This window comes from Oryctolagus cuniculus, chromosome 19 (genome assembly GCF_051225735.1).
Source record: "Oryctolagus cuniculus isolate XC-2025 breed Fujian yellow rabbit chromosome 19, ASM5122573v1, whole genome shotgun sequence".
Classification (NCBI taxonomy): domain Eukaryota; kingdom Metazoa; phylum Chordata; class Mammalia; order Lagomorpha; family Leporidae; genus Oryctolagus; species Oryctolagus cuniculus.
In genome coordinates, this window is record NC_142885.1 from 16,743,769 (window position 1) to 16,760,311 (window position 16,543).

General features: G+C 58.4%; 1 protein-coding gene and 1 long non-coding RNA gene across 2 annotated transcripts in view; one reads left to right on the top strand and one right to left on the bottom strand.

Annotated features, from left to right (window-relative positions):
- Positions 1-2,706: 2,706 nt before the first annotated feature.
- Positions 2,707-4,091, bottom strand: LOC138846915 (uncharacterized). The gene is made up of 2 exons (XR_011384420.2): positions 3,953-4,091; positions 2,707-3,249 (listed from the first exon to the last, which is right to left on the bottom strand). It is a non-coding gene; the product is annotated as an uncharacterized LOC138846915 (long non-coding RNA).
- A 102-nt stretch (positions 4,092-4,193) lies between these two features.
- Positions 4,194-16,543, top strand: part of CASTOR2 (cytosolic arginine sensor for mTORC1 subunit 2) — a 42,991-nt gene continuing 30,641 nt past the window's right edge. Inside the window, exon 1 of the mRNA XM_070064501.2 lies at positions 4,194-4,595. Coding sequence (XP_069920602.1) covers positions 4,483-4,595 — 113 coding nt within the window. The 5' untranslated portion in view covers positions 4,194-4,482. The remainder of the gene's footprint in view (positions 4,596-16,543) is intronic.

The window sequence follows — 16,543 nt, forward strand, 5'->3', positions numbered from 1 at the left end:
CCTAGGCCCTGGGGCTCACCTCTCCTTCCACCTAGAACTGTCTGCATTATCACCCAGTCTCAGTTCTGATGTCCCCAGCGGGCTCATCTGACCCCTCACCCATCACCCCGAGGGTCATTTCTGGGCCTCCAGAACAGAATTGCCTCGGGCTCACCCCAGAGTGTCCAGCAGAGCCCTTGACCCCACACTGTCAGAATCCACCTTGAAGAGCAGGGACCTGGGCCCGTGTGCCAGACACGCATGGAAAGGGCTCAGCACTCACAACCACACAGCGTGTGTTCAGATGAGGGAGCCACGTGTCTTTGCACTTAGCTGGTGCCGCCCAAGTTCTTAATCCCCAGTGCAACAGCATTAAGAGATGGGCCCTAGGACCACCACTGTGGTGCAGCAGGTTAAGTTACCTCCTGCCACACCGGCATCCCATATAGGCGCCAGTTCGAATCCCGATTGCTCCACTTCCCCTCCAGCTCTCTGCTAATGTGCCTGGGAAAGCAGTGGAAAATGACCCAAGTACTTGGGCCCCTGCACCCACACGGGAGACCCAGATGAAGCTCCTGGCTCCTGGCTTTGACCCAGCCCAGGCCATTGCAGCCATCTGGGGACTGAACCAGTGGATGGAAGACCATTGCCCAGCTCCCTGGGACAGAACTGGCCTGATGAGGCAGCAAAGCTGCTTGCTTCTGCACGCCACGCCTTCTCCAGGACCACCTGTTACTAGGTGGCAGGTGCGGCAGGGTGGCTGCAACAGGGGCTGGCAATTGTGACTCAGTGGGTTAAGCCACTGCTTGTGACACACTGGGATTCCACATAGGAGTGGCAGTTCACTTTCCACCTAGCTTCCTGCTGGTGCGGCCGGAAAACCAGCAGAGGATGGTCCAAGTGCTTGGGCCCCCTGCACCCACGTAGGAGACACAGATGACATTTCTGGTTCCTGGCTTCGGACTGGCCCAAATTCGGCTATTGGAGACATTTGGGGGAGTGAATCAGAGGACAGCAGACCTTTCTCTCTCTCTCTCTCTCTCTCTCTCTCTCTCTCTCTCTCTCTCCCTGCTTTTCAAATACATAGATCTTAAAAACAAACAACAACAAAAAAAGATGGCTACAATAACATTACAGCACCCAACATGGTCTTCAAAAGGTGGCTTTTTGGGACTGGTGTAGTGGGACAGAGTTAAGCCGCCGCCTGTGACACCTGCATCCCATATAGGCACTGGTTCCAGTCCCAGCTCCTTGATCCATCTCCCTGTCCATGCATCCGGGAAAACAGCAAAAGATGGCCCAAGTGCTTGGGCCCCTGCCACGCACATGAGAGACCCGGATGGGGTTCCAGGGTCCTGGCTTCAGCCTGACTTAGCACTGGCTGTTGCAGCCATTTGGAGGGTGAACCAGCAGATGGAAGAGATCTCTCTCTCTATATCTCTATCTCTGTCACTCTTTTAAATAATTAAATAAATCTTTGGAAAACAAACAAACGAAAAAAGGTGACCTTTCCCCTTGTTTCAAGTTTGGCCAGTGGCTGTTCCTACAAAGAATGCTATGTCCCAGTGATTTCTGAGCTTAGGTCATAAAAGGCTATGCAGGTTGAGACTGACTCTCTTGTACCTTCCATCTCTGGACTCTGCTTGCAATGACCCACTGGGAGGCAGCCACCATGCTATGACAAGCCCAGGCCATGTGGAGACATGCTCCAATCTGCAGCCCCAAGCCAGGAAACCTCCAATCACCCCGGCACTCCTGTCCTCCCAGGCGAAGGCCGGATTATCAGGGAGCAGAGGTGAGCCAGTCCCATGTGCCCCGTCCAAATCGCTGACCACAGAAAGTCATTGTCATTGGATTCCATGAAGTGTGGGTCGAGTGCTCTACAGAGTGAACTCCGGCTGCCTCTCCTGAAAGACCCACACCTCTGTAGCTCTCAGTGCAAGTGCACCTGCTGTTCACCCTGAAGCCGAGGCGGAGGTGCGTGCCCCTGAGCCACAGGCAGGCAGTGGACACTTCCACCTTATGAAGACACAGGGCTCACAACACGAGAAAGCAACTTACATGTTGGGTGGCCTCCGTGGACAGACGGTCACCAGGGCAAACCAAATGAGGATAGAGAGTAGCCTACTGCAGACGTGACCTCAGCCCCCACGTTCCACCTCTGGGTCACCTGGCCTCAAGGTCACATGCAGGCTTTGTTCAACAGCAACGTACCCGAGGGTCCTGCCTCTGGGGTTCTGTGTCTCAGCCGCCTGAGGATGGAGCCTGAGTGTTTGCATCTCTCTAAGTTCCCGGGTAATGCTGATGACACACTTGGAGCACGGTGCTATCCAGGTCTCCCAGTGGTGGTAATTTTTCAATTCTAGATGCTCACGGGGGATCAACTGGGGAACTCAGATTACAGATGCCTGGGCTCCAACATCAGCCAGGTTGGGCACCGTGGTGTTGGGGGAAGGCTGGGGCATCCCCACAGAGGGAGAGAAGATGAGGGGGTGTATTAGCTGTCCATTGTTGTGCGATAAACCACTCCAAATGCTAGAAGCTGAAAACCACCACCAGTGACTGTGTCAACGGCTGTGCACTGGCTGACTGCTTCCTCTTTGGGTTCCACCTGAGGCTTGGTCTCTGCTGTGGCAGTGTTGAGGGGGTGGAGGCTTTTAGAGGTGTTCACACATGCACACATGCATGTAAAACTAACAATAATCTGCCCTTACAAGAATCTCTATCTTCTAGTCTTCAAAAAAATTCATTTATTTGAAAGGCGGGGTGACAGGGCAGGGGGTGGTGGTTCCATCTGCTGGTTCACTCCCCAGGTGGCTGTCAGATTTGGGTCAGGCCAAAGCAGGAAGCCAGGAACTCTATCCAGGTGTCCCATGTGGGTGGCAGGGGACCGAGTACTTGGGCCATCAGCTGCTGCCTTCCCGAGTACATGAGCAGGAAGCTGGATGGATGGAGGCGGAGCAGCTGGGATTTGAACTGGCGTCGCTGCAATCTGCAGTTTACCCCCAGCTAAACGGACTTCCCCAGCCGCTCATGGGTCATAGCCTGCAGACTGGAAAATACTAACAGGCCATCCAGAGTAGAAGTCAGCAGACTGGCCAAATCCTGCCTGTAGCCTGAATGCTATGCCTCTGACCGGCTGGGACCCGGCGGCTGCACACACCCACGCTATGTGGCTGGCCCGGAACGCCTTGCTCCTGGAGCCTTGCAGATCGTGAGACTCCAAAGGCCGACACAAACACTGAACGTGTGTTTTCCTGACTGCCAGCCCTGGGTCAGCAGCAGGGAACAAGAAAGGGGAAAAAAAAAATCAGTGAGATTCTACGGGGGAGGGTGGGAGGGAGTCAGAGAAGCAATCGATCAATCAATCAATCAATGAAATTATTAGAGGGTGATACATTCCTTAGTAAAAAATGAAGTGGGGGAGGGGGGTAGGTGCGCTCCAAGCTTTATCTCCACGGTGCCCACCAGAGACGGTGGCTGTGGCGAGGCGGCACACAACAGGCACAGCGCCCGCCCAGCCCGTCCGTCAGTGCAGGCAGATCTGACCCCTGGCCTCGCCGGAGGGCACCGCACCGGCAACTTTAACCCAGAAAACGTCAGCACCCGGTAGCCGGGCGGGAGTCCAGGTGGAGGGCCCGAGTCCAGCCCCCGCGGGACCAAGGCCCCCGGGGCCTCCTCGTTCCCTGCGCGCACACACGCACCCCGACTCCCGGTCCTCGCGCCCGCCTCTCCTCCCGCACATTTCCCGCAGCAGCTAGGGGGGCTTTCCCGCTCCGGGGCCTGGGGCCGGACGGGAAGGCCGCAGCCGGCCCCCTAACCCCAGCCCGGGGGTCCCCGCCCCGCCTTCGCCCCGCAGCCCTCCAGGATCCCGGGGCGTCCCCAACGCGCCCCCTTTGGACCCAGAACCCGGGCCTCCCCCAACACCGCAGTCTTTTGGGGTGTCGCTCGGCACCCCCCCGCCACAACACACCCCATAAAAAGCGCCGAGTCCCGGGCTCCGCCTGAGCGACACAGCGCGATCCCAGGCCCAGGCGGGATCCTCCGTGGCCCCGCCGGGCCCGCGCCGCCCCGTCTCGCGCGTGCCCAGCGCCCCCCCATCCCCGGAGCCCGCCCGGCGGCGGCGGCGGCGGCGGCGGCGGCGGCGGCACTCGGACTACAACTCCCGGCAGGCGCCGCGCGGCCGCGCACGCGCAGCGCGCCGGCCGGCGTTTGAGTGGCAAGTTGTTTGTTCCAGCGAACACCAGCTGCTCCCCGCGCCGGGCGCTGCGAGCCGCCGCTCCGCCGCCGCTCCGCCGCCCGGCTGCCCCCGGCGCCCGCCGAGCCCCCTCGCAACTTGGCGGGGAGGCCTCCCGTGGGTGCGGCCCGGCCCGGCGCCCAGCTCCCGGTCCCCCCGGGCCGGCTGCCCGCGGCGGCTCGGTGCCGGCTGGGCGCGGAGGGGGCGGGGGCCGCGGCTCGCCCCCCGCCGATGCGCCGCCGCGGAGCGCGCAGCGCGGGCGGACGATGGAACTCCACATCCTGGAGCACCGGCTGCAAGTTGCCAGCGTCGCCAAGGAGAGTCTCCCGCTCTTCACCTACGGCCTCGTCAAGCTCGCCTTCCTGTCCTCCAAGACCAGGTGAGCGCGCGGGGCCGCGGCGCCGGCCGGGGACAGACAAAGGCGCAGCCCGGGCGCCGCGCCTCGGAAAACAACTTCGGGCCCGGAGCGCAGCGGCCCGCAGAGCCGGGCCCCCGGGAGGGGGTGGGGTGGAGGGGCTCCCCGCGGAGAGCCCGGGCCGGGGGCGGGGAGGGGGGGGTCGGGGGCCGGGACTGGGGGTGGGGTGGGGAGTAGGGGGCAGGGCGAACTCGCGGATGAATGAGCGGGCGAACGAACGAATGAATGAAAAACAGGTGTGAGGACGTGGGAAAAGCGCACTAGCGCCCCCCACCCCCCTCCCCGGTGGGGCCGGGCCCCCCCGCCCCCCCCGGCGAGGCCGCGGCGGGGGCGGGATGATGCGGGGTGGGGGTGGGGGTGCCGCCGAGCGCCGCTCCCCGGAGCAGGAAAAATCATAAAATCGTTCGTGGGTGTTGCTGTCGGGGTGCCTGCGGGGGTGGTGGGGGAGGGGTCGGGGAAGAGTCGCCGTGGTACTTCCTGCTGGGGGTCCGGGCCAGGGGTAGGGGGGTCCAGGGTTGCCGAACCGTGGAAGGGGAGGAGCTGGCGTGTTTTTATGTAGCTGCCCCGAGGCTGGGCCTGGGTGCTGCAAGGTTGGGGGGTGGGGTGGGGGCACTTGGAGGCCTTGGAAGGCAAAAGGAAAGGGGGAAAACTTGAATTTTCCCAGCTCCAGGTAAAGGTAGGTGACAGGATTTGGGGTGGGATGGGATGGCTGTTGTTTTTTTTATTTTTAAGGAGTCCCGTGCAGTGTTAAGTGCCAGCCGGCTGCCCGAACTTAAGTCTCTGGTTTGCCACCATTGTGACACTCTTGGTCCCAGGAGATTGGTTTGAAGTTTCGGGGTTCGGGGTGGCCGCCGTTCTCCCCGGCTGTCCGTGACAGGTCAAGGTTAGCGGTACAGTGACAGCTCCCCCCCTCACCCCCTCCTCCTGGGCAGCCCCTGTGGCTGTGAGCTCTGTGGAGTCGGAGGAGTCTGTCATTTGCCTGTGAAAGTTCTCGCTGGGAAATCTCACTTTGATGTGTGTGTGTCTGAACCGGGAGCTGAGTCCGGCCATTGTTTGGAGATGGAGCCAGATCTGCCAGGGGCGTCTTGTTTACTGTCTTCTGCCGGCAGCTTGGGGCTGCCCGCTGGGGTCCCGAGGTTGGAAATCCTCCCCTTCACTGACCCCTTGCTCCTCAGATTGCAAGAGAGTAATTATTAAACAGGTCATTTGAAAACAAAAGCCCATAGCTCAAGAGTCGCGACTGCCCCTGCAGAGTTGCCCCCTGGCTAACCGGATCCCCTGGCATCCTGCCTCCACCTGCCCTCTGGTCCCCGCCCCCCACCCCCACCCGATCCTGCAGGGCCGAGGTCCTGGAGCATCCTCAGCCCCCCGCAGCCCCCTGGCTGCCTCCTCACCAACCACTCAGATGAGGGTGATGACTCAGGCTGCGGCTGTGCACGGTGCCTGGGCGCTGGGAGGAGGGGGCATTTGGGGGCTTCTCAGAAAGGCAGCATAAGGTGGGCTCTCGGTGGAGGGACTTCCAGCCCCAACGCCGGATCCAGTTCTGAGCACTCCTAGACAGGCACGGCCCAGCGGGGAGCTTCTGCCGGCCTGTGTGCGGCTGCAGGAGGCCCAAGTGACCGGTCCAACCTCCAGATGACTCAGAGGTCAAAGGTTAGCTCCCTGTCTCCAGGATCTGGCTCAGGAGGGTGCTGGGCACGTTTGCCCAGTGATCTCAGGCCAGGCTTCGGTTGTCATGGGCTCTCTCTGCCCGAGTGGCCCGGGAAAGGCCCCTCTCCTCTGGGTGTCACTCTGTCCCGCTGGAGAATGGACAGTGCACCCCATGGCCCAGAGCTGCTGCTGTGTGTGTGTGTGTAAGTGATGTCAGAAGTGAGTTTTTAGCAAGTGTCAGATGGATTCATTAGGCTGTTTTCCATTCTATCATTGGTCATCCAGGAACAACTTTCGGTCCCCCCGGCTCTTCCTGCAGTGCCTGCCCCCAGGTGGTGGCCTGTGGCTCTGTCATCACTCCCAAGAGCCTAAACTTAGCACAAGGTCCTCTCAGGGTCTCTGTGCCGCCTGTGAAAAGTGTTTCAACCGGTCTCCGGAAGACTGAATCCTTGGCCTGGCATTCAAGGCCTTTTGGGACCTGGACGCTGGACTCTGGTCGGAAGCCACTCCCCAGAATAATCTTGCAGGGACCCTCTCCGGTTCACCTGGTCATTCCCTTCACACCTCTGTACCCTTGCACCTGCGGGAGGAATGCACCCCACCCCACCCCCCACTACATTCCCATTCAGCCCTTAACATCTGGTGATATCACCCTGAAACCTGCCTGAACCCCCTCCTCTCCACTCCCCAGCGCACTTAGTCACTTCCTCCCTCGCATCTACCTGGGGTGGAGGCGTGGGAAGGGGAAGGCATTGGGAGAGACCCGTTCCATGCCGTGCAGGGGGTGAGGGGGAGAGACGCTGGTGGGAAGAAAGAGAAGAGGCCATGGCCCCCAGGATACAGCAGGGAAGCGGGGAGGGAGAGGGCTCAGGAATTGCCTGAGGGTGCTGGCGGCTTCTTGTAAGAGGTGGCACCAGATCTTAGGGTGGTAATAGGAGTTGGCCGAGTGGCAGAGGGGATCGGGACCCCCAGCACGCACAGGACTGCTCTGTGAACTGGCTACTGTTGCAGCTGCTTTCACAGCAGGAGCCTGGAGCCGGGATTCGGGCACCTGCAGCATGCCAGGGCTCAGGCCCTCTGTTGGCAGCACACCGAACTGGAAAGTTCAGGAGCACGGATTTGAACCACTGGGCCTTCTGTGTTCCTGCCCGCCCACCCAGGAATGCTTGTCTGTCAGCACCTTCCACCCGCCTTCCTCCACCCCTCCCCTTCCCCTTGCCTCACATCTCAGCTTCTGCCTGGGTCCTGCCCTCCTGGCTCCACCAGAAACCGAAGGTTTGGGCCTTGTAGCCATCGCCACCGCCAAGAGCTGGAGACACCAGGTCTGGAGAAATCAAACGGCTGGCTCAAGGTCACACGTCTGGGCAGACACCGAGCTGGGATTTGAACCAGGTCCCGCGCACACTGCTTTGTCGGCGCTTAGCTGACTGTCGGTTTGATGGATGGCCGACCCGTGCACAGAGTGACCCAGATTTCAGCCTGGTATCGGCTGGGAGTTTCTGACAAGTGCCCTGGGGGCCCCAGGAGTCGCTCACCTGGCAGCAGCAGGGCCTGGCGACCCCGGCCCTGGCTCTGCTGAGCAGGCTTCTGCCCCTGACATGTGGGACTTTGTCTGGGTCAGGCTGGACTCAGGCTTGGAGGGAGGCTGAGTAGGCTTCTGTTTGGGCACAAAGCTGGAAGGCAAGACCCTCTGTGAGCCTGCCTTCCTCTTTACCCTCATGTAAACCTCTTCAACCCAGCCCACCTGGCCCCCTGGCAGCCCCCGCGTCCCCAGTGACACCTCTGTCCCTCTGGATTCGTACTCCTTCCTGTCCCTGGTCCCACCCCTTTTGTCTGCCTGCCCACTCTTTGAGGTTCCTGGTTCTCTCTCTCTCTCTCTCTCTCTCTCTCTCTCTCTCCACCACCTCCAGGAAGCCTCCCCTGCACGCAGGGCTGGGCTCAGACCCTGCCTCTGGTTTGATGAACTTAATCTCAAGGAGATGAAATCTAACCATGGAATCTCACCCAGATGCCTTAGGCTGGAAGTAACAAGAAGGCATTGCCTAACTGACTCAGACAATAAGAGGCTTGAACTTGGTGAGATAAGAGGCTATGAGTGGTCTGCCCCAGGGTTGGGTGACTTAAAGCTTTGATGATGCCGTCTTTCTGTGTGGCCGTGGCTGGTGTGGCACTGTACAGCACTGTGTCCTGGCTAGGGCACCACCAGGCATCACGGGTCGGCAGGAGGAAACCCAGCAAAGAAAAGGGCTGTAGCCTCCAGTGTGACCCTGGAAATAAAAGACAAACCTTCCCAGGGGCGCTCCCAGCCCCCTGGAGGTTTCTGGCCCCAGGGAGGTGGAGAACAGCAGTGTGGACCCCGCCCAGTTCCACACAAGGGTCACAGTACTGCCCCTCCACCTGACTTGCCTGGATCCTACCAGAACCGGTACCTGCTGCAGTCAGGGCCATGGGCCAGGCTGGCCCAAGTCTGGGGGTCCGGCCGAGGGGGCCTGGGAAACTGGGGAGCTGGCTCAAGGGCCAGGAGTCCCTCTGGCTCTCCCGTGTGTAGTGAGGCTCGTGGGAGACCTGCAAGGCAACGCTGAGAACAGATAATAAATAAGTGTCCCGGAAGAACTGCTAAGGTGGCGACAATGACAGCTCCCACTTCTAAAGCCTCAGTATATCCCAGGCACTTCTCCTTCTCCTTTTAAGAGTCATTCACGTGTCTGAAAAGTGGAAAGAAAGATTTTCCATCCAAATGGCCACAACAGCCGGGCCAGGCGGAAGCCAGGCACTCCATCCGGGTCTCCCACGTGGGTGGCGGGGACCCCAGTACTTGGGCCACCGTCTGCTGGCTCCCCAGAGCACGTTAGCAGGGAGCTGGATTAGGAGTAGAGCAGCAGGGACTTGAGCTGACGCTGTAAATGTGCGATGCCGGAGTCACAAACAGCAGCCTCACCCTCTGCACCACGGCGCCAGCCGCCAGAAACTCTCCCAGTCACCACACATCTGCCAGCTCACTCCCTCCCAGCAACCCTGCGAAGTAGGAGCCGGATGGTTCCGATCGTACAGATGGGAAAACCGAGGAAGCTGAGCGCCCAGGGGCATACAGACCAGGCAGAGCCGTGGCTTGACCCAGGACGCATGGCCGAGGAACCCGTCTCCGTAACCGCTTGGCTAGGCAAGAGGCCACGGCTTCTTCTTTATTTTCCCTTAAATTGCTGACATCTTTAAATTCCCTCCCCGAAAGCCCGTCTCACTGGATGGGCAAAGAAACCCCGTAGGCGAGTGTGCAGTCAGTGCCTGCCCCGGGACTCCTCCGCCCTGCCTATCTGCCGGACTCTGGCCCGTTCGGGCCTGCATGAGTGTCCTCGTGTTGCTGCCTGCAGGATTTCTGGCCAAGGGCCCCAGCGAGCACCTTCCAAGGAATCCCCAGGAGAGAGGCTTAAGTGGCCAGTTCACCTGCTTGGGCAGGTAGGCATCTCAGCCTGGCAGTGTGACCTTGGACAAGTCGCTTGCCTTCTCTGAGCTGTCGGTTTCTGACCCGTACAACAGGGATCAGAATCGTGCCTCTGCCTGGGTTGCTGCGAGGGGCGGAGTGTCCACCTGAGCCGGCCAGCTGCAGCCTGAGAGGCAGTTTGGACTTCAGAAGGCTCCTTTCACAAACAATCGCTGTGTGATTCCAGATCATAGAGATTCTGTCACCACTGGGGGGGGGGGGGGGTCCCGTCTTGGAGAAGGGAGGGCCTCAGACCTGAGGCAGGCTTCCTGGAGGCTGTGGCACCACCATAGGAGCCGAGATGAGGTTGGCGTGGAAAGAGGTCAGGAAGTGCCAGGGACGGACAAGGTGCAGATGGGTCGGGGGGCACAAGTGAGCCCCACAGCCGTGCAGGCAGCCTGCACTGCGGGATTCCATCTGTCTCCAGGGCAGGTGCCTGGGGCAGGGGGAGCTGCCCAAGCAAAGGCCTAGAGGCCTGCGCCTGCAGCCTGGGGTCGCTACAAATTGGTGAGTTTTGTTCCTGCAGAGGCCCTGCGGCGCACACCTGCTCCTGCGCCGTTCCCTGCGGCCCGGTGAGGGTCACAGAAGCTTCTATCCAGTGGGAAGGGAGATGCAGGGTTCCCAGCAAAGAGGGGGACTGGGAGGCCCGTGGGTCCGCAAGGAGGCACCGTGGAGGGGTGCTGGGGTAGGTTACATGTGCTGGTTCCCTGCCTGGCTCAGAATCCTCACGCTGCCCCCTGCTCCTGGTACACACTCTGTCCCACATTGTAAATACTCCTTGATCTCCTGCCCCACACATGCCCTATTACAGCCTCACCATGATGGTTTAAAAATACCCCAAAGCCCCTCTTCCAGGCCAGCTCTCTGCTGTGGCCAGGGAGTGCAGTGGAGGATGGCCCAAGTACTTGGGCCCTGCACCCCATGGGAGACCAGGAGAAGCACCTGGCTCCTGGCTTCGGATCAGCGCCATGCACCGGCCTCAGCGGCCATTGGAGGGTGAACCAACGGCAAAGGAAGACCTTTCTCTCTGTCTCTCTCTCACTGTCCACTCTGCCTGTCAAAAATTTAAAAATAATAATAATAATAATAATAATACCCCAAAGCCTGACACTCTGCTTCAAAAGCCAGAGCCCCCACCCCACTCCTCCCCCGTACCTTTAAGTGTCCAGCTTTGTGATTCTTCTAGAAGGCGGCAGAAGCAGTAGCCCAGGTCAGCATTGTAGCGTGGAGGGTAGAGTCACTGCCTGCGATGCTGGCAGCCCTTACGGGTGCCGGTTCGCATCCTGGCTGCTCCATTTCTGATCTAGCTCCCTGCTAATGGCCTAAGTGCTTTGGTCCCTGCCAACCCACATGAGAGACTTAGATGAAACCCCTGGGCTGGTGCTGTGGCGTAGCAAGTAAAGCTGCCACCCACAGTGCCAGCATCCCCTTTCTCTCTGTGTAACTCTGTCAACTAAATAAATAAATTTTAAAAAAAGAGAGAGCGAGAGAGAGAGTGGATTCTACCTGGTGCTCTCCTTCTTGCCCCCCTGGCTCTGTGGGAAGCCAGCTTCCTTGTTGTGCGGACACTGGAACAGACCCGTGGGAGAGGCCCGCAGTGGACAGGACTACTGAGGCCTCCCCCGACCAGTGAACAGTGAACAGCCAGCACCAGCCCTGAGCCCGAGCCCCCTGGAAAACACGTCCTCCCGCCCCAGGCAAGGGGTAGAACTCTGCAACCAGAGCTGCCCAGCTGAGCCACACCCAAATTCCTAAGCCATGGGAACCGGGAGTGATAATTGGTTCATTGAACTACTTCCAGCCCCCAAGATTTGGGGTAATTTGTTATGTAGCAATAGATAAGTAACGAAATGACTGTGTCATTTATCATCCAAATGGGGACATCTTTTGAGAATTGCAAAAAGGACTAAAAATAACTACCTCGGACAACTAGGCAAACCAGAACGTGTGGCCGCCCTATCTGTAGTCCAGCCAGATCACTCTTCACGCGGCCCCTCGGGGTCAGCTCCAACATCACCGCCTCCAGGAAGCCAGCCCTAGGGCTGGGATTGCCTGCACCCTCTGTCCTCAGCGCAGGTGCATGTCCAGGCCTCGGCACCCGCGTTCCACGGCATTGACGCATCGCCCAGGGATCCAGAAGGGCAGTTACGAGAGGTTGGGTTGTTTCTGAGCCCGCAAGTCGCTGGCCGGATTTTTCGTCCTTGCACACTTCTGATCTGAGGAGCCGCCCCAAACAGAACACCCTGGTTTCCTCCAGTGCTGGGCCTGGGCATGAACAGATCCCCCCGCCCACCTCAGTATCCGCAGCTCCCAAAGGTTGGCTTACACCTTTAGCCACCCAGTTTGTTGTGAAACTAAAACTTCTATGGAGAAGCTCATGTCTCAGCGCCTTATTCTCATCCTCGCCCTGGATATAATATATTGCACATACTCCAGTCTCCAGGCTAAATCTGGGCTTAAAGCTCTTGGGCCCTGGGGTGGGTGTTTAGCCTAGGAGTGAAGACACCAGTTGGGACGCCTGCATCCTGCCTGACTGCCTGGGTGCAAGCCCTGACTCTGCTCCCAGTTCCAGCCTCCTGCCGATGGGCACCCTGGCAGGCAGCAGCTGATGGCTCAAGTATTTGGGTCCCTGCCACCCATGTGGGAGACCTAGATTGGATTTGGCCTGACCCAGCCCCAACTGTTGCAGGCATTTGGAGAGTGAATTAGCAGATAGGAGTGTGCTCCCTTGCTTTCTCTGTCTCTTTTTCTCGAGTAAAATAGATCAGTGGTTTTAAAAAGAAAAACGGGGGACTGGCATTGTGGCACAGTGAATTAAGCCGCCACTTGCAGTGCCAGCATCCCACATAGGTGCTGGTTCAAGTCCCAGCTGCTCCACTTTCAATCCAGCTCCCTGCTAATGCATCTGGGAAAAGCAGCAGACGGCTAGGCTCCTGTACCCACATCGGAGATCCTGGTGAAGCTCCTGGCTTCAGCCTGGCCCAGCTCTTGCTGTTGTAGCCATTTGGAGAGAGCCAATGGATAAAAGAGCTCTCTCTGTGTTAACTCTGCCTTTCAAATAAATAAATGGATCCTTCAAAAAAGGAAAGAAAAAAAGGGCTGGTGTTGTGTGCGGTGGATTACGTCACTGCCTATGATGCCGGCATCCCATTTCAAAGCGCCAGTTCAAGGCCCTGCGGCTCTGCTGCGATCCAGCTCCCTGCTAATGCACCTGGGAAAGCAGCAGAAGATGGCCCAAGTGCTTGGGCCCCTGCACCTGCGTGGGAGACCCACATGGAGCTCCTGGCTCCTGGCTTCAGCCTCGCCCAGCCCTGGTTGTTGCAGCTACTTAGGGAGTGAGGCAGCGAATAGAAGATATCTTTGTCTTCTCTTCTCTCCTTTCTCTGTCACTCTGTCTTTCAAATAAATAAAATTAATCTTTAAAAACCTGAGATCCTGTATGTCCACCCGCATTCATAGCAGCATTAGTCACAGGAACCAAAAGTGGTAGCTACCACAGTGTCCCCCAGCGGACGAAGGGACAGACACAGTAGAATAGGACTTGGGAAAACAAGGAAATTCAGACACGTTCAGACAGGGATAGAATTATGCCACCTGCTGCCTCATTGCTGGCGCAGTCATGCTAAGCGAAATGAGCCAGTCCCAAAAGGACAAAGTTGATGAAAAAAAAAATTGAAATCCACGCATACCAGGGACCTTTGCAGCCTTCATGGAAGACTTGTATAATGGAAAAGTTACATGTGGATTTCAAAAAATGTTTTGATCCAAAGTAAATTTATTTAATTCTGTATTTGGTGAACTTTTAGAAGTCCTGTGGGGCCAGCGCCACAGTGCCAGCAGGCCTGTAGCTCAAGCATCCCGTATGGATGCTGGTTCGAGTCCCGGTTGCTCCACTTCCGATCCACCTGAGAAAGCAGCGAGGGGTGGCCTAAGTGCTTGGGCCCCTGTACCCACATGGGAGACCTGCATGAAGCTCTTGGCTCCTGTCTTCATCTTGGCCCAGCCCTGGCCATTGTGGCCATCTGGGGAATGAACCAGCTGATGGAAGATGGAAGATTGTGTGTGTGTGTGTATGTGTGTGTGTGTATCTGCCCCCACCCCTCTCTGTAACTCTGCCTTTCAAATAAAAAAAAATAATAAAGTCCCTCTGTGTGAGCAGCTCAGTGCTTGGAGACAGAAAGCGGAGGGCTGGTGGCCGAGGGCTGGGCAGTAATTGTTCCAGCTGGTGGAGGGGTAGGCGTTTGGTCTGGGGGTTAGGATGCCTGCATAGCTTCTTGCCTCACCCAGCTGCACTCGCGACACCAGCTTCCTGCCAGTGCAGACCCACGGCCGTCACAGGAGGCAGCAGTGACAGCTCCAGGGACCGGGCTCCCAACACCCGTGGGGAGACCTGGGTTGAGCTCTAGGCTCCTGGCTTCAGCGCCAGCCAGGGGCCATGGTGAGCACCTGGGGAGTGAGCCAGCAGCTGCGAGCTCTCTCCGTGTGTCTGCCCTTCTCTGTGGTTCTTAAATAATTATTTGAATGCTACAGAGTTTCAGCATTTGGCAAGAGGAAGAGGCCCGGAGATGGGTTCTGAAGTCCGCAGAACCAGGTGCTTAGGCGAGGTTAAGGGAGTAGGGTTCATGTTCTGCATCTTACCACATTTTCAGAAATAAGTCATTTATTTATTTGAAAGTTACACAGAGAGAGAAGGAAAGGCAGAGAGAAAGAGAGAGGTCTTTCATCTGCTGGTTCACTCCCCAGTTGGCTGCAACGGCTGGAGCTGTGCTGGTCCGAAGCCAGGAGCCAAGAGCTTCTTCCGGGTCTCCCACACGGCTTGGGAGACTTGGGCCATCTTCCACTGCTTTCCCAGGCCACAGCAGAGAGCTGGATCAGAAGTGGAGCAACGGGACTCGAACCAGCACCCATATGGGATGCCGGCACTGCAGGCGGTGGCTTTATGCGCTATGCCACAGCGCTGGCCCAATGAGTTGTTTTTTCAAAGCTTGGGTTCTCTGAGGTGGTGACGCGTCCCAGGTCTGGAGGTGTCGGGGTCATTGGCCCCTACACACCGTGGCCCAGGCGACTGTGGGGTCTGCAGCTTTTGTTCCTGACCACAGCTGTGATTGGCAGCCTCGAGACCTACATGAGCTTTGGGTCTACACAGACTGAGGTTTCGATCCTGATCCTGACCCAGCTGGTTGTTTGTCTGATGTTCCCCAGGCACTGTCCTGACCCTGGGTGATGGCAGAAGGGAACAGGGAAGGGTGCCCGAGATCCCGGGGCTTCTCACGTTGTGGCCAAAGACAAACGGGCCAGATCTGCGGAGAGTAATGAAGTGGGCTGATGCCACTCAGCCAGGGGCGGTGGAGGTAGGAGCTGCCACCGAGTGACGAGTGGGAAATGGGCGGGGGGAGCCTCCCCCTCCCCATTCGAGTGGCCACTACTTAAACAACAGAAACAGAGGATGACAAGTGTCAGCAAGGACGGGGCGAGATCGCGGCACAGCTGCCACTGTGGGGAGATGAGCAGACTTCCCATAGGGCCCAGCGTGGCCTCCTGCTTCCTGGTGCACCCCCAGAACAGGGAGAGGAAGCCCTCAAAGGAATCCACGCACAGCCAGGTTCACAGCCGCCTGGTGGCGGAAGTGACCCAGGTGATGCACACCTGCAGGTCCAGGGAGACAGCCTCAGAGAGGAGGGACATCCCAAGACCTGCCCTGGTGTGGAGGAACATCGGGGCCATGACATGGTCCTTAGAACAGTCAGGGAGACAGCCTCAAAGAGGAGCTGGTGGGGGCCGAGGCTGGGAGGCTCTGCTTAAGGGGATAGGGTTCCAGTTCCCCACCGTGTAAGCGGCCCGGAGAGCGGCGGTGGAGAGCAGCGTGGCCGTCCTGAGTGCCGCAGAACCATACGCTTAGAAGTGGTCATGGCGGCAGACTTTACGTTGCTTGTGTTTTAGCTGCAGTTGAGAAAATAAAAAGCCAACGTAGGAGCCTGGCAGGTGTGCAGAGCTAAAGGGCTGTGTGCACAGGCGTGAGCCAGGAAGGAGGTCCGAGCGGCGGAGGCTCGGACCAGGAGAAGGAGCTGGCGGCACCCCGTGAGGTGGCTGCTCCAAGCCTGTTGTATGAGCTCATCCAGTCCTCACAGCCACCCTCCATCAGATAGGTACGCTCTCCAGCCCCATTTTACAGGTGAGCAAACTGAGGCACTAGATGTTTGAATTACTTGTGCAAGACCACAAAGACCAGTAAGTGAAGTTTTGCTGGTTTTTTGTTTTTAAGGTTTATTTATTTGAAAGGCAGAGTGACAGCAGTAGACAGATCTTCCATCCACTGGGTCACTCCTCCAATGCTTGAAATAGCCAAGGCTGGACCAACCCAAAGCCAGGTCTCCCAGACTCAGTCCAGGTCTCCCATGTGAGTGGCAAAGACCGAAGGAGTTGAGCCAGGATGCACATTAGCAGGGAGCTGGGTCAGAAGCAGAGCGGCTGGGACATGAACCCAGACACTCCCAGGGGAAAACTCATCTTCCAAGTTGGGTTCTTTCACCCCAAAGAGCTCCAGCCACCAGTGCCGCATCTGATGGGATGGGTGAGAACCAGCCAGGTGTGGCCCCCGCAGGTCTTCCTCCAGAACCGGCTGGGAGCCCATCCACAAAAGGAGGTTGTGTCCCGTCCCCCCCCACCCCCCCGAGCTCAGAAGAGGCAGCACAGGCTCACCTGCCTCAAGGCACCCAGCAGAGGAGGGGCAGATTGGGGGTCAACCTGGGCCCCCCAGCCCCAGCTCTTGTCTGCCTGTGCCTGC